This window comes from Triturus cristatus, chromosome 4_2, assembly GCF_964204655.1.
Source record: "Triturus cristatus chromosome 4_2, aTriCri1.1, whole genome shotgun sequence".
In the NCBI taxonomy this organism is placed as follows: Eukaryota; Metazoa; Chordata; class Amphibia; order Caudata; family Salamandridae; genus Triturus; species Triturus cristatus.
The window spans coordinates 267,798,245-267,819,807 of NC_140586.1; the positions used below are offsets into that span (position 1 = coordinate 267,798,245).

Here is a 21,563-nt window from a genome sequence, read left to right on the forward strand (position 1 = left end):
CCTGTGGTTAGTCAACTGAATAGAAGAGAGGCCAATACTCCAGCGGACCTGGGTAGGGGAGGTATTTAGATGTATTGAGTAGAGACAGCCAGATAAGTAAAAGTAAGTAGACTGAAATGTTCTCTCCCTCTGTGCATTAGGAGACTCCTGAATAAGATCCATCCAGAATAGAAGAGGGAGTCCAGGAACGCACGAGTGTCTCTTCTTGTCCCATTCCCCTTTCCCCCTGTCCGGAGCCGCTGTTTCCTCACAGTGCGTTCCGGAAGGTGGGCATTGGGAGCTAGCAGCCTTCTGCCTCTGTGGAACATCTGGTGCAACTTCCCTGACATTGTGTTCCCAGAACTCAGGATTTAAAACACATCTTTCGGTGAAGATGTTTTTTAAACTGTGTGTTAGAAAATAGCAGTTTCAGAAAGTGAGCATTTTCTTGCTTTACCATTCTGTGCCTCTGCCTGCCTGTGGAATCCACATCTGGTTTAGACTGACAGTTGGGCTGTTTGTGTATCCATTCTAGACAATCACACAAAAGGAGCTGAGGTGTGCCCTGCATATCCTGATTGGCAACCACCAGGCTGATGGGCCTTCCTGAGCAAGAGTGGTGAGAGGAGTTGTCACTGGCACTTGAATAGGGCTGTGTCTGTCCTCTAACAATGCTGTCTCCACCCCACTGTAGTGTGTCTGGAGCCAGGACAGGGTAAGGCAGGATCTGTGCACTACAAAGAACTATCCTTTGAAGTATTCCTACTTTAAAGGCCAAAAGAGGTATAAGTATTGCATCTCTGACCCCACATTTTTAGAACACTTCTGGAATAAGAGGATATTCTGCCAAGAAGAAGAGCTGGAGAAGCCTTATGAGGAGAACTGCCACTCTGCTTGTTGATGTGTTGTACTGGCCTACTGTTTGCTGCCTCTGTCTTGGAGAAGTACAAAGACTGGACTTTGCTTTGTATCCTGCTTATCAAGTTTCTCCAAGGGAATGTGTGTGCTTGCCTCCTGTTGGAAGTCTTAGGGCCATCAAAGACTTAACCTGCAGCTCCTGAACTCCTCTGCTGGGAGCTCTGACCTGCCACAAGGTGCCAATTCCAATTCTGGGACCTTGGAAGTGACTTTGCAGCAGAAAAAAGTGGAAACTACACACGGCGACCTGCTGCGCCTGTTTTTCCTGCCACAAGCTTGCAGTGTGGTAAAAAAAGCAAAGCATCACCGTGCTGTGGCCGAAGGATCGATGCAGTGCCTGTTCGCAGATGGGAGAATTGGCGCAGTGCCTGTTTCACCTCTGCTGCATCAACCCCAGAGCATCCGGATTTTCCACGCATTGCACCCTTGTGCCAAGTCAACATCGACGCTGGGCGTCAGCAAGGAACCAAGGCTGCGTGTCTGGAGAAACAACGCATCACCTACCCATGCAGTAAAAATATGACGCATCACCTCCCATCACAGTAAGAAATCGACGCATCACCTCCTCTCACAGTAAGGAACTGACGCATCACCTCCCCAGCATAACAGTAAGGAACCGGCGCATCAACTCCTCTGGATGCAAGGAACTGACGTATACCTTCCCTGCGAGTAAGGAAACAATGCATCACCTTGCTTTCCGGCACCTCACCTTTCCTGCATCTGTTTTTGTCTTTTATTTTGACGCATTCCAGGTACTTTATGCTAAAACTTATAATAACTGAACTGTGTTAAACTTTTTAAAAGTAATATCTTGATTTGTGTATGTTGGATTTTTGTTGTTTTGGTCGTTTGGTTTGGATAAAGATTGTTTATTTTTCTAAACTGGTGTGGTGTCCATTTGTAGGGTTGTCACTGTGCTACTGTGTGTTTATCTACAAATACTTTGCACATTTCATCTGGGATAAACCCGACTGCTCATGCCAAGCTACCAATGGGGTGAGCAGGGATTATTTTAGGGGTGGTAACTTCTTTACCCCCACCAGAAGGAAGGGTCCCTACTTGGACAGGGTGCAAGCCACTGCTAGCTATAAACCCCCAATTCTAACAGGCATTCAGAGATTTATTTGTGTATACAGCTAATGAGCAACAAAGACCATCAATGGCTAACCAGGTCTTTTGATTTACCATTAAAATGGATGTCTGTCCTTGAGGAAAACTGTCTGAAAAGAACTAGACTCTCATAAGAGGAGGTTGCTGTATTGAAAATATAACTAGAATTACCTTTGGTATAAAGTAGCCATTAACCTCTGCGTCTCTTGATGTCATGTGCGGTACAGAGAGGGGAAGAATATCACTATATCGCTGAATTTCATGGATGACAGCATTGGTATAAGGCATGTTGGCCCGGTCATCCATTGTAGGTTTCCTCTCTCTTCCGATCACCCGATCAATTTCATTCTGGACTCTTCCTAGACAGAGAGAGATGGTAAGTAAAATAGATGTCAACTTCAGTTGATATGCGTAAAATGTTGTAAGTGAACAAAGTGACTATAAACAGAGAATCGAATTTGAATACAAAATGTGAAATCTAATCAGTTGCGTCATTGGCCCCGGAATATTTTTGGTGGTAGCTATATTTTAAAGAAATTTTGCTTTAGATTATGCTTACTGGAGACTATAATTTTTCTTCCATGATCCTGACACAATATCAAAGTGTGGGTGCTTGAGCGTGAATTTAGAATTAATAAAAATGTGTGTTAAATTAACATGCATGTAATGTTAGTGTGCTGTGTTTCCATAATGAAGCATTTTAAAGTTGGCATGGCAAGGTGTCAGATTTATTTACAATGTCATACACTGCATATTTTAAACACACTTTATCTTTTCTCTGAGCACTGAGAGTAAAAAATTCCTTCAGTATTTAATAAATTATGTGTTTAAGTTACTATAAGTAGAGCCACAAAACTAATACTGGGTCTAAGCCTGATTGCAAATAAAATGTGGCTCTTAAATATTGCACTGTGCACCGCGTTCTTGATTTTGTTCATACAGTGTTTTATCTCTCTTCATTAAATAGTCAAAATGGGAAAACAGCATTCACAAACCATGCACTGCCATTACAACGAAAGTATTACAATGTATGCGTCTTTCCACGCATTCCTGTATCATGCATATCTATACAACGATATACCTTAGGGAAAGCGGCATTGTAATTTAAACTCCAACGCTTTCCCTACTGTTGCACAGAATGTAGTTGGAATAGTAAGTTATACCACTCCTAAATCCAGTGCTTCCCTAAGGCATGTCGCTGTAACGATAAGCATGGTAAAGGAAGGCGTGGTAAAGACGCAGATTTATCAAAGCTAACGGTTGTGACCTGCCACGACGGCTCGTGTTGGGAAATCTCGCCTAGAGGCATTCTAGCCCTACAAGAAGGTCTTTTTTTTTTTTTTAGCAAAAGCGACATAACCCACAAAATATACAAATGGTTCCAAGGAACAAGAAAATGTTTGTTGGAGGATCTCCCAATGAGCCCATGAATGTGTTTCCACAGGCACAGAGAAGTAGACTTATATGCGATGCACTTGGCATAGAGTAGTAGAAGGTGAAGCAGGCTCCAGCTGACTGCAAAAATGGATCCGCTTGAGGAATAGCAGCAAGGCCCAGCACCTGCACAGCCAACGTGCATTTCAAGTGAGTCTTTGAAATCTATGTGTGTCTCAGATCTAGAGCATGGCATTCTCCTTCTTCCTTCATCTCAAGGTTTTCCAAGCTCCAGCTGTGACTTGCAGAGATGGGAAAAATGACCAAGAGGTAGACCCCACAATTGCCAAGCTGTCTGGGGCATACCATGCTACTGCAGCAGAAAGCTTCAGTAGGCGCAGTGCCAGCTGCTGTCCATGCACAGTGCCATTTTGATCCACCTCGTCTTCAGTCTATAGTGTGTCCGTCCACCAAAAACACAGTGGGACAGGCACAAAAGAGCCTTCTGTGAAGTGGACTATGAGAGGTTAGCACCCAGTAGTCCTCAACAAGACATAATGGAATATTGCACCTCATTTGTGTCCCCTTCTGTAGTATGTGTGTCCTGCTCAAACCAAACTTAGCCAAAGAGCATATGTGAGGAAGAGGAGAACAGTGACAGCTTGCTCTGAACCGCTGCCTGTGTATTGACTGTTTTAGTACCTGTATGATATGGTGTTATTGTCAAGCCATCAACCTGAAGCCAATACTTCATGACAGTCTCCCAAGCAACATCAGTACTTGATTCTTAGCTGGCCCTGCTTCTGAGATAGAACAGAAAGCCAGGGATATTTTACTTCAAGGATCTGGACTGCTGCTTGTGGGACCATTTTTTTTAAGGCCCTGTTCTCACTAATAATTAGTGTAACTGGAATTAAGCAATTCTGGGACCGCAGCCTTTTAATGCATCATTGTGGATTTGCATCAATCTCAAATGGATCAAACGTTACTGAAAACATGTATTGCTGCACAGTGGAAGGCCTTACGCAAAGGTTGATTATCCATCATTAGTTGTTTATTCCTGTATTTGGGTGGTAAGCTAGTACTAGTGAAGTCAAACATTAGCTCAGATGTGTAAAAACCGACGAACTAATAAAGTAGTACTATCACAAAATGTGCCACATTATACTGCATAAGTATCCCTATTCTTGCTCCATAATTTAGGCAACCCTGCTTCATAATTTGGTCATGCCCTGTCGCATAATTCCAGTGACCCTGTTAATAAGTGCCATGCACCAGCAACCACAGAAAAATTACTGCCTATAACCCAATTTGCCAATACCACTTTGCAGGTTCGTATTTTTATTTAACCACTACTTGGATTTGATTTATAAAAAAAAAAAAAAAACACACGCCCCCTCTGCCCCAATACAATGCTAGATGCAATGCAATTGAAAGAAAATTCTGGACTGTCTGGAGGACACTGAGCCACTGCAAACCCATTTAAAAATAAAAAAAGTTCTCCTCTTCGTTGCATTTTTATAGTGCTTGCTACCACACCTTATGGGCAATAAGCGCTATATATAAATGAAATTGCACACAATACAATTTGTCATTTTCTGCATTGTTTTTTTATATAACAACCCTTCTAAGGGGAACTGATTCAGTCCAAGGTCAAAGAATATCTGCGAGGTACGTGAACTCGGGGGCCCTTATCCCATTCTGCACGGAGGTCCATTGTTTTTTGTTATGCCACTGCCTATAAATAGATGCCTTTTAATATTTCATAAATAAAATCGTTTTGCCATATTTTAACTAAGTAAGTAAACTATATATGAAATTAAATTAAATGATTGGGAAAATGAGGTAGATGCCCCTTGAATTTGACTGTTAGAAGCCTCATTTGGATACAGTTGAGGGGGAAAAAATTGAGAGGGTCAGATGGCCACAAGTCAATGCAGGTAGACTGTTGGTAAGTTGTGATATTAGCTTTTTGATCAATAATGTTATTTTGTAAGAGGAGATATAGAGCCCTGATGGGAGCTAAGATCATTTAGCCCTTTTGTTTCATGAATAACCAAAAGCAAATATGGCACTTACTTTGAATGTCTGGGTAGAGCATCATGTACAACAGCCCATGGCGTAGAGTTGTGGCAGTGGTCTCTGTGCCTGCTGAAAACATGTCACTCACAGTCATGAGGAGATTGAGCTCACTGAAAGTGCTTTGGGGGTCACCTTTGACCTGGAAGGACATTAATAAAGACAAAGTTCAATCAGAGTGTAGTGTTATTATAAGCAATGATTTGCCTTATATGATGGAGAGAATCCGTAACGTGCGACAGTAAAAGAAGTGCAAATCTTATCATTGCTGCGAAATGTGGCTACTGCTGATACTTATTGCACAACATAGTCCTGATGGAAAGCAAACAGAGCTGTCTGCCCTGCCCACTCCATAAAATTCACATATTAATAAGCAAGTCGAAAGACCTTGTTGGGTCAAGATCACTGGGTTTGTACCCCGGTAACCACACAATAAGCATAGACACTTTTACAGCCCTGCAGTTTGGTACAACCAGGTTGCTGCTGGGGTCTGGACTTAAGAAAACTGTGACACTCATGACATACTCAAAAGAATCTGTGCTGCAAAGTCAGTAGTCCTTAGTGAAAAAAGGATGGGGTATATATTCTTCTACAGATATTACACATCCTAACTTTAATTTACTACTTCATGTTGTTATATGGGATGTATCTTGGAAAGAGAAGGACCAGATTGCAGATTTCTCCTTCCATCCATGCCCTCTACTCTCTGGCTCACCTCTTAGGATCCAACGCTATCATAAGAGGGAGGGTGCTGCAAGCAGCCATCATTACACAAAGGGGAATATTTACAAAAAAATGTCAGAGGGGGTAATACGCAAAATTCGGTAACGCCATGCTCTGACATTTTTAAAATGAAGGGATGGGCAGCATTTACAAAAATATGGCGCACCCCGGTGCTTCCCCTAGCACTGGCACTTAAAAAGCTGCCTAGCGCCAGTGCAGGCGCTCTTGCACCATGTTGCAAGGGTGCCTGCGCTGCAGGGGGGATTGTTTATATGCAGGAAGGGACACCTTCCTGCACATAAACCATCAATAATGGTGATTTTCTCTTTCTATGTGTGCTGGAGAATGCAGCACATGCAAAGAGCAAAAACACGAAATTAATTATTTCTCCTCGTATCGCTATCCCAAGACCAGGTATTGCTGGCCTAACTTTTTTCCGCTGCCCCAGCCTTGTAAATCTGGGCCAGTGTCAAAAAGCAATGGGTTTTGCACCCACTACAACACCCACTGCCCACCCCTTTGCCGCAGCAGACTGCGGCGGAAAGGGGCATATTTACAAGGTGGCATTAGGCCACGTTGAGTGGCTTAGTGCCACCTTGTAAATATGTGAATTGGCACTACGCCACTGCAGCATCATAAAAAAATACGCGCCAGTGGCGAAAGGGCCTTGTAAATATGCCCCAAAGTATCTTATGAAAAAATGGTCTTTCCTGCAAAAAATGAGAGCATGCCTGACTGTATATGAGGGAGCCATTTCATTTGCCCATGCTGGCAAGATACTCTGTAGGGTCTCTAGATGCATAGTTAGATGGTGTATCGATTGCTTCTGTCATGGTCATATTTTCTGCTCCCTACGTAATCAAGTGCTCCGTTGACAGTACTGAACCATGGATGTGTCAAAGTGAGGGCCCCAAAGTAAATAATCAAAGGGGCCAATGAGCTGTAAATGAGAGGAAGAGCAAGCCTCTAATGATCAACCTCAAGGTACACCGTGTGCAACAGAAAGTGGGGGCTCATGTAAACATCTTGACTCTCTGGGTATACATGAGTGTAAAGTGAATGATTAAACTCAGGTCAGTCTGTATGCAGTGTCCAGATGCAGAGAAAAACTACCATCAAAGTTGCAATAAAGTATTACAGTCCAACAGAGAATTATTTGTTCACAACAGTTTTTATAACAACTCGCATATAGGTAGATTTATATTGCATAAAATGGTTTTGTCATAGGAAAATTCAATACATAACACACAGCATTACAGTATGAATATTGTATGGTAAGGATTAAATAAGCCAGTTTCCTCACTATAACAATGGTTGTCTCATGTGGGATCAGTGGTCTAAGGAGACCTGATAAAAACCCATTCAAGCTATTAAAATCAGGGCCCATGGCTAAGCATGCTCATCTATGCTTATGCAGTTGTAATGTTTGTAAACGCTAATGCACATGAACCCTGGAACGAGCCGAGAAGAACCTCAAACAGGAAAAGCACAGCACAATCTTGCATTTGCTAATGGCTATTTTTTTATTTTTACTCTAAAGGGTAAGGACAATGTTTACTCAAATAGAAGATTACAAAAACTTCCTGACAAAAGAAGACCGTTGGTCATCATTATTAGTTGCTTAAATGTGTGTGCAAAACTAGGTGTTCAAAACATGAGATTAAAAACAACACAACAGCTACAACAGTATTTCAAGTACCTCCAAAGCAATGAGACATTGTATTGGAGTTTATTCTCCCACACAAGTGTGCAGTGAAGACATGGCAACCTCATTGTGCCAACCGGCACACTGAGTATACAAAGCCATGATGGATAGAATGCTTGAATTAATCTAAGCTACTGGTAATTCCTAGGCGGCATCCCAATCCATCATTATTTTGGACAACTTGCCACTTCAGTTTGGACCCAGCAATATACAAATCAGTCTTGACCCTGCTCAATGGGAACAGTCTAGCCCGACAAGCCAGGTCCTCCCTGACCTGGAACACAAGCCTTACAGGACCAGTTTCGCCCTAGTTATGGGCTCATAAGGCAAGTACAGCTTGGTTCCAGTGACACAGTGTGCACAGGACCCATATCTGGGCATACCCGTTCCACTTAGGACGACACAATTAGTATACAAAACAGTGGTGGGTGGAATGCTTGAATTAACCTCGGCCACTGGTAGTCACTCGGATGGCATCCCAATTCATCGTTATTTTGCACACCACGCCATCTAAGTCACATGAGAAACAGGTCAAGACTGATTTACATATGGCTGGGTCCAAACAGAGGTGCCGTGGTGGGCAAAAGAAATGGCATGCTACCCTGAGCCATTGCTAGTGATTAGACTTATTATAAGCAGCCTCCCATCACCTTTTGTGTGTCTCATGTACCACCCTAAGTAGGATGGGAATGCCCAGACGAGGGTCCCATGCTCACTGTATAACTGGAACCAAGCTGTACCTGACTGACAAGCTCATAACTAGGGTGAACCCGGTCCTGGAATGCTTGTGTTTCGATGTAGGGAGGACCTGGCTTGGAAGGCCAGGCTGGACTGTTCCGATGAGTTACAGCGCCAAGACTGAGCTGCATATAGCTGGGTCCAAATGGAGATGGCATGATGAGAAAAAGAACAATGGTTTGGAGTGCCACCCTGAGCTATTGCACGAGGTTAGACTTATTGCAAACAGCATCCCATCACCTTTTTGTGTTTCATGTACTACCCTAAGTGGCATTGGTATACCCAGTTGTGGGTCCCATGCTCACTGTGTCACTGGAACCAAGCTGTACCCAACTGATGAGCTCATAACTAGGGTGAAACCCGTCCTGGGTTGCTTGTGTTCCTGTTCAGGGATTACTCAGATTGGGAGTTCAGGCTGGACTGATTCCATGCAGAACAGGGTCAAGACTGATTTGCATATGGCTGGGTCCAAACTGAAGTGGCATAGCGAGCAAAAGAACAATTGATTCGAGTGCTACACCAAGCTATTGACAGTGGTTAGATTTATTGCAAGCAGCCTCCCATCACCTTTTGAGTGAATTGTCCAAGAGCTTACCAGGTTCTGAGTGGGCTACAAGCATCCCTGGATACAGTGAACTCGCTAATTAAAGGTATGAGGACAGTCGCCACACCCATGACCAAAGGGAACAAAAGAAGAAATAGATACAATTATAATAGATTGTGCATAGGGGTGTGTGCTTGCCAGGCTGAATCACCAGTGTCTTAACATTCCTCATAATTACCACAATAAAAAAACCTGGTAGCATAACATAAAGGTGGGTCCATCCTCTAGAAAAAGCCAATTCATGTCTGGGTTCCTCCCTTACCTTCTCCATTTCCCCCAAAAAGGCATCAATAAAGTCCCTCTTCAAGTTTGGGTCCCAGCTCTCCTTATGCTCTGCGATGATGCCCCTCAAGAAGTCAAAGAGATTTTCCTGAGCTCTGAACAATTTCTGCCCCACTCCAGGGACATGGACCAAGACAGGGATCACGTTCGCCAACTGAAGGACACAATAAGAAGAGTGATTTTAAGATAGGACATCTTCAGTGGACAGTGTTATTATCGCTGCATTTTAATTACCAAGACTGAGGTTGTAATCAAAGGTTAGTCAGTGCCTCCTCTGGCGAGGAGAAATAAAAAAGAGGGAATTTCTCCATTTTGATGAACATTTCTGAAAGCAAAGAGAGGTTCTAATTATGAGACAATAAAAAGGTCATATAGCTTCCTGTACCTTTCTTTAGAATATCTTCTAGTTTGAATAGAATAAATGCTAGTCATGTTCTGATGAATGTGGAATTTGAGTCGCAGTCAGCAGCTTGTAGCTGTGACACGCTAGATGTACCTATTTTCTCTACCCATATCTGATGCAAAATAAATAGCAAGGTCAATTCTTAAAAACTACTGTGAAAATCTTAAACATTTGAGGATACTCTATCATCAGTCTCTAAAGATGAAAGCAAAATGTATCACCATCATTCAGGTAAGCCACTCTCAGCAAAATGATCCCTAGCTGTCTCTCAACACCAGGCAGGCTGGCTTAGGACAGTCATAAAGTAATTAAGTAGCAACATTTGGCTGATCAAAATCGCTGATGTAGTGAGGTTAGAAAGATGAAAGCTATGTAAATAAATTCCGAAAAAGAAAATGATTCTCACATGGCGAAGTGACCAGCATGTGAGTGACAGCCAAGAATTGCATGGAGGTGGCCAAAAGGATTTCTAAAGCATTGAAGTGGTCTACTGGTAGTGCCTAGCTGGTGCATTCACTATTGGAGGTTTGTTTACAAGAGAACTCAGGTTAAAATACTATGCAAAATCAACATAACAGAATAGGTAGATGGTGAATAAAGGCTGTGATAGTGAGACTACAATCATGTTCAATTTATTCATCAAATCCCTATACTAGATCCCTATGTCATCTTCTAGCACATAGGCTCTTTTGAAAATCCAGTTCTTCTCAGGTTTGATTTTGGAAAATGCCATGTGGCAGGACTTGTACTGTGCAAGCCTGATCCACATGAAGGACCTAGTATTTTTCCAAAGCCCCTTATCAAAGGAACACTGTAACCACAAAGTAAAGCCTGAATTAGTGTATTCTGTGAGGCAGAAACATGAATGGAATCATATACAACAAACTAATCAGATATTATCATAGGAAATTATCATTTATTTGTGTCTCCTCATGAGCTCTGATTACAAATACTATTGGAGCCCTGGCATGTTTAGATGTCAATATATTAATATCTGCCACTCACAGTGTGTTAAACGTGCATACATTAGGCATTTAAGTACAAATATTTTGAAATTATGTTATCAAAAATAATATTCTTGGGTGCTGCAAAGTTTAGAATTTTCTCAGAAAAGCTAACTATTTGTCAAGATGGCAGAAGACAAGAGGATAGCCCTGATAAAAATCACTTCGAGGAAGTCATACTCCATTTTCCAAAGGAGAGTATCCGAGGAGGAGTTTTAAAAGGGATAATAGTCTGACAACTACTAGATGATGCAATGACCTGTTAGTTCCCCTTGTTGATTGTCCAAAGGCAGAGTGAAGCCTTCTAGACGCCAACAGGCGGCACTTCACAGAACAGTACATTTGAAAGGTGTCACATGTCTGATTATGAGAGTCTCAGGGGAGGAAAAAAAACACAAATGGTAAAAAAATCTCATTACCAATCCTGTAGCTTTTGATAGGAGATGAAAAGAAATGTCTGAAGCAAGCAGCTAGGCACCAAATGTATCCTGACATCAGGGAGAAGAAAGAGGTGAAATCCAGAAGTAGAATCCAGAATATGATCCAAATATCTAGAAGCAAAACTCAGGGGGAAATTCAAATAAGAGGCAAAGAGCTACATGTAAAATCAGGAACCAAATTTATCTTCCGCTCTTGATTGCTTCCTTTATAAATACTTCAGAAGGAAACCAACATCACCAGAAAAGATTGTCCCACATTTTGGACTGGGAAACATGTGGTGCATGAGGAAAGTTTTTAGAGTGGATTATGTTACTAATGTCTCTGGGAGGCACTGCAAATGAACACAAATAGTCTAAGTTACTCTTAAAAGGCCACCCAACACCTTGAGGGTGACAGAATGAAAAATTGCCAAAAACCAAGACTACCACACTAAACCGACCTCGAAACTTAAGTAGAATACCAGTCTGAAACATAAACCACCTCTACGTACAACCAATTAACTGATCACTCGCCATCAGCATGTCACAATCTAATCATTTAAATATGAACCCAAGAAACTCCCTCCACCTAGTCTTCCCTTTATAAACAATAATCTCTAAAAATGCAAAAAAGACTAAAGGCTGCCATTCGCAAAGAATATGCAGACCTATTCAAGAGATTACAATTTGGAATCACCAAAAATGATCACCTCTTCATTGCCCATGACCTAGAGCCTTCATACCAGTTAGTGGATCCAAATTGTATTACTGCCAAACAGTAAATTTCAGCTGGGCAGAAAATTAACATAATAACCAAGCTCTTGTGTCATCGAAAACACAACGCAATAGCACTGTGCACCCTTTGATGTTACACACTACCTATCCCAATAGCATGAATCTTTGTACCACAAAATATTTGATAGACATAATCAGTACCTTATTCATGATATCCTCCTGCTACTACGATGCCCACTCAAACCTAAGCTGCTCTATAAAACCAATATTCAGTGGTGCTGAACGAAGCACTCCTTCAAAGCACATCATCATCAGAATGACAAAATTACAGAATATTCACCCAACCATAAGCTAGCATTATTTGAACTGAAACATCCTCAAGTACCCATGCCCAGCCTGAATTGGGTCCATAATTCTGACCTAATAATTAGTTGCAATTTGCTCTTTATAACCCATTTGCTTAGTGATCTGAGGTATAAAGCCTTCTCAAGCCTCACAGCATGTCCTAAACGAAACCAGCCAAAGACACACCAGTATGAGCCAGTGAGAAAACAGATGGCATTGGAGTTAAAGGCTGAATGTCCGGACACAGCCCCAAAAGCATTTAGGAGTAGTAAAGTTAGGACTTCTAACTTTACTAAAGTTAGGACTCCTAACTTTACTACTCCTAAATGCCTTTTGTGAATACCGAAAGTCGTAAAGTTAGGATTTTTCTCAGTTTCGGAGTAGTAAAGTTAAGAATCCTAACTTTACTACTCCAAAATGCGTTTTGTGAATACAGAAAGTCATAAAGTTAGGGCTTTATCTCAGATTACTTTTGTGAATCGGGCCCTATGTATTCATTTAAAGTAAAGCATTAATTTTTAAAGTGATGCATAAACCCATTTCCAAAGCTGATTCTCTGATAGAGGCTCAATTAAGGAGGCAAAAGTAGTGGTAAAGGGCACATCCTTTATTGAGGTCTTCTAATTAAAACAAACTGTACGGGTGGGTGATTGTCTAATTACAATTCTGGCTTTAGGTGGCACAGAAAGCTCCTTTAATAAACCAGCAATTAATTTAGGGATACCTTCACATGGAGACAGGAGACCTCGATGTTAAAAGAAGTTCTTCTTTGGGTATACCGAAAGTCGTAAAGTTGGGATTTTGTCTCAGATTACTTTTGTGACTCGGACCCTTATTTGTTTTTTTTTTTAAGGCTAACAACGTTTTTTTGATACATTGATTTAGAGTTTTGGGAGGGGTACTCCATCGCAAATGTGAGGAATACTCTGTCCTTCCTGTTACAAATGCATTAGAATAGAATAAACTGTAGTTAGGCAGACTGCTACAGAGCAGGGTTTATTTGTGATCAATTGACTGAGATTTATACATACTCCGTGAATGGTAATTGGTTCTATGTAAGGCTCACAGTTTTCCGTTTTTACAGATAAATACAGACAGAAAACCATATATTGTCCTGTGTGTATTTACTTTTAAATATGGATAAATACGTGCACTAGGTTTTCTTTTGGATGATTCTCACTACTTTCAATCATGAGTATTAGGTCACGAGCTGTGCAGGTGCACAGGTAGGGCAGTTAAAACAAATTAAACATATTTTTCAATGAAGATGAAATAACTGCTGAATGCAGCTGTTTAAGCTGTTTTACAATGCAAATGGTTTCAACTGACATTACTGAATTGTAAATTGCTAACATCCATTGGACATTCAAACAAGAGTAACATGTGTGGGTTAAATAAATGTGGAAATATAACAATTGCAGATTTATTTTTGACCCTAAGCACAAAATAAATATGGATAAATAGAGATAAAATGAGCAAACAAATAAATATGGATAAATACAGTCGCAAATGTTAAATAAAATGAATACCATAAAAGCGGGAGCCTTTGTTATCTGTCAAATTATGGACCAGTAAAAGATCTGCAACAAACAATATACACCCCCATTATGAGACAGGCAGAGTGGAATTACCTTATGGAATTCAGCTCCAACTGATATCAAGTGGGTTGGTTTTACTGCACCCGATGTTTCTGGGTGCGTGTATTGTACACTGTACAATTGCTTGAGGTTTTGGCTATAGCATAAGCTATGAAAGGTCACAGTGGAGAGTCGATTTTAAAAACACAAATGTGGAATCAAATTCAAATACATGAAAGAATTTAAACGTCACTGGAAAAATGTATGATTTCTTGTGATTTAATTTGCATCACAGATCGTTGAATAAATCAAAACAAAAGGACATGAGATAAATCAACAATGGTACACTTTGGTGCTCAGAGAAGAGGGAAGGGGTGAGTGCTCAAGGGAAGCTGGGTGATGGTGTAAAGGAACGGAAAGGTAATGTGGTTCATGTACATCCAAACATTAAAGAACCAATCCAGCCTTTTACTTGGCAAACACATGTACATCCAAACATTAAAGAACCAATCCTGCCTTTTAATGGACAAACCCCTGTGAACACAAACATAACATTGTAGGCACAGATAACCAAATCTCTGTCACCTTTCATGTATTTGAATTTGATTCCACATATGTGTTTTTAAAATCAACTCTCCACTGTCACCTGGTGACAGAGATTTGGTTACCTGTGCCAACAATGTGATGTTTGTGTTCACATGGGTTTGCCAAGTAAAAGGCTGGATTGGTTCTTTAATGTTTGGATGTACATGAACCACATTACCTTTCCGTTCCTTTACACCATCACGCAACTTCCCTTGAGCACTCACCCCTTCCCTCTTCTCTGAGCACCAAAGTGTACCATTGTTGATTTATCTCATGTCCTTTTGGTTTGATTTATTCAACGCTCTGTGATGCAAATTAAATCACAAGAAATCATCAATTTTTCCATTGACGTTTGAATTCTTTCATGTATTTGAATTTGATTCCACATATGTGTTTTTAAAATCAACTCTCCACTATGACCTTTCAAATTTGTACCATTGGTGACCCGGGTCCAGTGGTCCTACGGTTTACCGCATTTACAAAACTCTATAGCATAAGCTAAGCCACATTCCCTGTCCTTTCTGCTGGGGGTGTGCATACAATGCTCCCCTTCCAGAAAACACCTTCCCCTTTCCTCTTCTACTCCCCAGCCCCAACTCAACTCTTACCCCTCACCCCACCCACAGGCCTGCGCATATATTTACCACATGCACATATAGCAGTTGTCCTACATAAAATTTTCAAGGGACTTACATAGGGAGTACAGATAACTGGATATCTCATAATGGGAGAAATTCCATTTTTTAATATGGAAGTGTATGAATCTATAATGCTGTGTTTTTCAATTGATTGCATTTCAGGCACCCCTTTTGGCAGTCCTGAATACATTTAAAGTACAATTGTCCTTAAATAATCATGTCTGGCAAACAAAACAGCGCTGAATACTTAAAGAAAGATATAGCAATGAGACGGTAATATATTTGGATGGCCACTTTAAAGTGTCTGGGCCAATTTTTAAACTGTTTGCTTGACCTTTCCATACATTCATCATTGTATGAGGCTACAATCGATCCTTACTAATGTAAGCATTTCGTTTGTGAAATATCTCACAGGCGTTTCTTAAAATTTTCTTTAAAAGATAATTGATTTCAATAACAAAGCTTGTTCTCTGAGTAGCTACCACTCATTCCTAGCTTAGTTGTGAGGCACTGCTGAATTTATAGGAGTAAGATACACTTACAGAACATTATTTCTTAATCAGGAACTATGCTTTTTATTTATAACAGAAGATCTTTCTGAACATCTCCTGGAATTTCCCAAACTCTTTTATATTGAACTGTAAGGCAATGCCTCTTTTCGCATGATCACCCCCAAGGTTTTAGACTGATGCTGCTGGTTTTTTTAATCAAAGAGTGCACTGAGGCTTGCTAACTAGATTTTAGTGCCAGTGCTGTGACCCTTAAACACTATATGTGTGGCTCACCCACAGTTGGCATAAGTTAACTTACTTTTATATACCTAGTATATAGTACCAGGGGTACCCAGGGCCTGTAAGGTAAAGAACCCACTTGGACTGCAGCACTTATCAATCAATCAATCAGGGTTTTTTTAAGAGCACCACTCACCCGTGAGGGTCTCAAGGCGCTGGGGGGGTGGAACAACTCCGGCCAGTCGAAGAGCCCGGTCTTGAGGGTCTCCCTGAAGATGTGCAGGGTGGGGCCGCGTCTGATGTTAATCGGGAGCTCTTTCCAGGTCTTGGACTCCATGTAGGAGAAGGTTCTTCCACCCGTTCATGCTCTGTGGATGCGTGGGGATTTGGCAAGGGCAAGGTCTGCGGATTGGAGGTTCCTCTTGGGTAAGTGGAAGGACATTCTATTGTTGAGACACTTATTATGCCACCACAAGTGTGAAAAAGCAAAGCAGGACTTCAAGCCTGCCATTGCTGGGTGGCAGAGAAGTTTCCGAAATGCTAACTTGACTTAGATATTTTAGCTAATGACAATGTCCAGACCGTCCTTTTTAATATATTCAAGTCACACCTAAGGTAGACACATTAAGCCCTAAGGAGGGGTGATGCATATTAAAAAGTAGGACATGTGTTTTTATATGTCTTAACTGTAAAACCCCAAATTAATTTTTTTGCTGTAGAAAAGCTAGTAGCCCCAATGACGAGTATAGGGCTACATGCTGACAACTCAGCTGTGCTAACTTCTGAATGGGAATACGAAAATTGGTATTTCAATGTATCAAAAGAATCTTTATATTAAACACATTTTGATACCCAAGTCAAATTTATTGTAAAGGTAAATGGCAACTTTAGAAAGTTGTCACTCTGTTCCCCAGGTTTCCCAGTGACCGTTTATGGTTGATGGCCCGAGGCAGCCTGCTACCCCCATGGTGGGAGGTGTGAATGAGGAACACAAAGGGCCTGCCATTGGAAGAAGTGTTACCACTCACTGACAGGAAGCCCAAACTTGGTGTGAGCTCAAAAGACGAGCTTCATAGGGAGGCTGACTTTGAAGGGCAATGGTGGACACACGCAAGAGAAGCTGCTGTTTCGTTCTCGTAGACGGATTGGCATCTGGGATAAAGAGGCAGAAACAGTTACCAAACCGGTTTTCCTATGGGGATGTAATCCCCAGGTAACCACACCTCTAGTTTGGCCAGCAAGCTCCACAAATCAAGAGAGGGGGTTCTGCCATCCTGTGGGGGTACTGAACATTGCATTCTGGGATACCAAGACGCCACACTTTGCAGGAAGTTGTCATCAGGTGGAAGGGGACCCAGTAACCCATTAGCTAATAGTCACCGCCTCCCCCGAAGGCACGTTGTGGGCATAAAAGTGGCATCCAGACCTCAGATTGCATCTACATTGGACAGAGGAATGATAAAGCAATGCCCTGCTGTTCCCTTGATCCTGCAAAAAGAGGCTGCACCATTGACTGGACTGCAGCTGCTGACCCTTTGGCTAGCAAAGAGAGGCCTGTGCCTTTCGTGCCCTGCTAGAAGAAACGTCATCCCTCAGCCCCAGACAGAAGACCTGACTTCAAGAATCATTCGGCTGAAGTCATTTTACAGATACAGGGCAACAAAAGCTGGAAGAGCCCGCCTTGGCGAGTTGGTACCAACAATCGACTGACTGCCATGGACCACCAAAGAGCAGCCTGAGAGATGCAGTCTCGATGCTTAAACGTTGCACCAGATCCTGCAGGATCCAGAAGAGTGCATTTAGGTAATTCAGACACTAGCCTCAGTTAAAGGGAACCACTGGTTTTGCTGTAACCAGAGACCAGTAGACCAGTTTCAAATGTTTTTTAGCTGGACTTCAAGGGACATCGACCCCTGTGGCCAAAGTCACCCCATCATGTTCGCAGACTGGAGGGTGGCCCCAGGAGGACCCCCATCATGAGATCAGCCTCCACAGGATATTTCAACATCCTTTATCCTCAGCATCAGGGGCACTCAACTGATGTTGATAGCGGCTTGCACATAGAGCCTCGACCTAGCTTGGAGACTGCTTTGACTGCACGATAATGGCCCTGCCAAACCTCATTGACCCCTGTTACTTGCTCCCTGTCAGAGTTGGTCACCCAAAGAGGACTGAAATAACCGAACACAACTTTAAAAAAGTATTCAAAAGTTTTCCAAGCAATCGCAACAGCATTAGTTTCCAATGCTTGTTTGCAATTTGAATGAAAAACAGTGATTTATTATGTGCTTAGTAATTTATATCCCAGGAACCATTCAGTGGATTTGGTTCATTTTGGTGTCTCAGTCAGTCAGTCAGTCAGTCAAAATATCTTTATTCGGCTGACATTCAGCCGTAAAAGAGTGCATCATAAAAGAGGGGTCACCATTCTGAATCTCTGTGTGGATAGACAGTGGGTAATGATCACTAAAACAAACCTTAAGAATAGAAAAGGTCCCAGATTGAGGTTGAAAATAATCGAAGAGGGCAATAAAATCGATTAAAGTCCCTTGGCCTCTACCCATGAACGATACTAAGTCCATACCTTCTGGATGAATAAGATCAACTGTAAGAAAGAGAGAAAATTTCGAAAGCAATGAATTCAAAAATTTCCCACAGGGATTGTGATAGAAGTGACAACCACCGTCCCTGGCCCCATTTTGGTGTCTAATAATTTATAATAATACAGCTACTTTTATAAATCTGTGCCGTATTTTCTTTCTTTCCTATTTCTTTTTTATACTCCCAAAAGGGGGTCACTGTTCCAGAGGAAGAAAGGGGGAGGGGAAGAGGTTTAGGGTATAGAGAGGAGAGTCAGCTAGACTCTTACTTAATGACCTCACACATCCCAAGGGATGTCATGCTTAATCATAGGCTGGTTGCTCCTGGTCGGGCCGGCGCTGCAATGTCCTACGGGCCCCCCGGAGGGTCACTTTAGCAGAGATCTTTTACATTTCTCGCCATATGATGCGTGTGAGGCAGAGCTCATAAAGAAGTGAGTGAATCTAAAATTGCCTAGAGAAAATCGATGCTGTGTCAATTTAATAGGTGGATTCTTCTTCCAAAATTTAAAAAAAACAGTTGGTTGGTCCTACTAGAGGGTTATAATAACCCTTGGTAGTGAGATGTGGACATAGGTATTAATAGTTTTATATTTAATGGGTCAACATGTTTCGCGCCACTATCTGCCTCGGACAGGGATACTTGGTGCTTCTTCACGACCAGTAAAAAGAATAATATGTGATTGGAAGTGTGTAGTGGCCCTCCCTAAAGTGGGATGGTGCCACCTATTGTATCCTATCTTGAGTAATCCAACCTCATCTGCGTGAGGGAAATGCCTCCTGGGTCAAGGCAAACGGGTGCAGGAAAATCACAGAGGTTAGGCGGTCGAATCGTGTGAACACACCAACCCGTCCTTTTGTCTGCCAGACCGCTGGCCAGACGAGGAGCAACTGCCCTATGACGAAGTATGGCATCCCTTGGGAGGTGTGAGGGTATCAAGTAATAGTCTCTCTGACTCTCCTATCTATTCCCTAGACCTCCCCCTCCCCCTTACTTCTTCAGGAACAGTGACCCCCCCCTCCCTTTTAGGATTATACTTTGTATTGGAGCAAGGGCAATGGACCTTTTATCGCTCTCGGCCTCTCCCTCTCTTTTGTCAGAGTATTTCTTTTTTATTCAACTCTTTTGGTACTTCTAAATGCTTTGCACTCGTTCCTTTGACAAAGCCTGACTGCTCGAAGCCACAGCTATTCAGGTTTGACCTAAGGTTTTGCAAACGAGCCTGACGGGACACAAGACGGATTTGCAAGTTTATTACACAGTAATATCACACAAACAACTGGGGGAGGAGTTGGCCTAACAGCTAGGGCGGTCCACCTTGAATCTGGGTAACTGGGTTCGAGTCTCGGCAATGACGCTGAACATCCTGTGATTCTGGGCAAATCACACAATCTCCCCGTGCCTAACAACAACAAAAAAAATGAATGTGTCCTCATGTAATGCAACTAGTGCTATGTAAAGCGCTCTGATACCCGATTCGGGTCAAGTTCACGCTATATAAAACTCTGTAAAATAAAAATTAAAAAACCACACAATATAATAAACAATTTTCCTTACATGTACCAATATCCCCATTTTTAGAAATTAAACACAAGGGTAAATTAAAAACAAGTGGTTGCTTACTGCCTGTGACTCAAGTAGAAAAAAGCATCTAAGATTTGGGCAAGCAGCTTTTATATCCAAAATATCGACAGTAGGTCTCTGGTTCATCTAAAATTTCTCAATTTTCCGAATCTGAGAGATGCCCTTTCTTTTCAAAATGATTGGGAAAGGGCACACTACTGATATTAGTATATATACATTAATTAAAGGTCATGTTTTGCACTTTTTTTCCAAATACTTCTAGGGTCACAGATATAAGAGAAAGCAATGTCTAGAGGAAATTGAAAGATTATATGGATGCATTTCTCCAGGCAAAAAAATGCAGAAATTATTCATTCTTGTTTACTTCCAGCCACAATGTAAAAACCACAATGTTGTGTTTGATTTCTCCTGCATATTACCAGAGAGGAAACAGTCGTAATTCAAAATATTAACAAACATTCTTTTTAGAGGTGAAAGCCAGGTACAAGAATTTGCATTGTGAAAAATAGTTTAGAATTGAATGGCTTCCAGGGGGAATCTTCAGTTCAGGGAATGTATTAAAACATGTTTGGTCTGGATACTAATACTTGCATTTTAAGAGTGACCCAATAGAACATATAAAATTCAAGTTGGAGTTGTGGACATCCTGAGCCCTGGGGATTCTTGACTATTGCTAATTGCACATAATGAATACTATAACAACCGCTGAAGGAAGGAAATGTGTTTCTTTAATTTGCTTTGCCATTCTGTTAGTCTGCAGTTACATAAATAACACCCATAATCGTTCAATTTGTCAAGACCATTGTTACAGAATTCATAAAATAATACTAATTAAACCCAAAGTTACTTTACTGCTGAAGGATACGTAGTAATCTGTGCTGTGATAATAATCCTGACTTACCTGCAAAAGTACATCAGTGGCAGAGCCTACAATATCCTCAAATAGTTTCAGCACTTTCTGGAAATGTTTGTCATCATACTCAAAGCGATCCCCAAAAATGATGGAGCAGATCACATTGCTCACAGCATTGTTTATCACGAGATGTGGGTCAAATGGACGGCCTGCAAAGAGAAAGCACAGGAGAACCAACATCAAATGCAGTTATTGGCCTAAAGGTTTAAAAGAGCTTCTGCTAACCAAAGATCTGGCCAATCTTGTCTAAGCTCCATTTTTAAAGAGACATGAACCAGCAGCTCTGGGCTAGCTCGGAAGGGACATGTGCAGGAAGCCCTCAGCTTATAAACGAAGGACCATTTACAAACATCCCTGGCTTTACAAAGTATGGAACATGGATGGGCAGCCCAGTCGGCAGACCTGTGCGTGAATGAACAGAGTGAGTTTGACTTTAGACCTGCCAAGAACTTGAGAGAGCCTGAGAATTTAAAACTAGATACTAAAATGTAAAATATCCATTTAATAAATTGACCT

General features: G+C 41.6%; 1 protein-coding gene across 1 annotated transcript in view; it reads right to left on the minus strand.

Annotated features, from left to right (window-relative positions):
* The window catches only part of LOC146833607 (cytochrome P450 2D6-like), a 251,268-nt gene that overhangs the window by 81,172 nt on the left and 148,533 nt on the right, over positions 1 to 21,563 (minus strand). The window contains exons 4-7 of the mRNA XM_085601484.1: positions 21,036 to 21,196; positions 9,493 to 9,666; positions 5,461 to 5,602; positions 2,179 to 2,366 (exon numbers count right to left, since the gene is read on the minus strand). Coding sequence (XP_085457610.1) covers positions 2,179 to 2,366; positions 5,461 to 5,602; positions 9,493 to 9,666; positions 21,036 to 21,196 — 665 coding nt within the window. The remainder of the gene's footprint in view (positions 1 to 2,178; positions 2,367 to 5,460; positions 5,603 to 9,492; positions 9,667 to 21,035; positions 21,197 to 21,563) is intronic.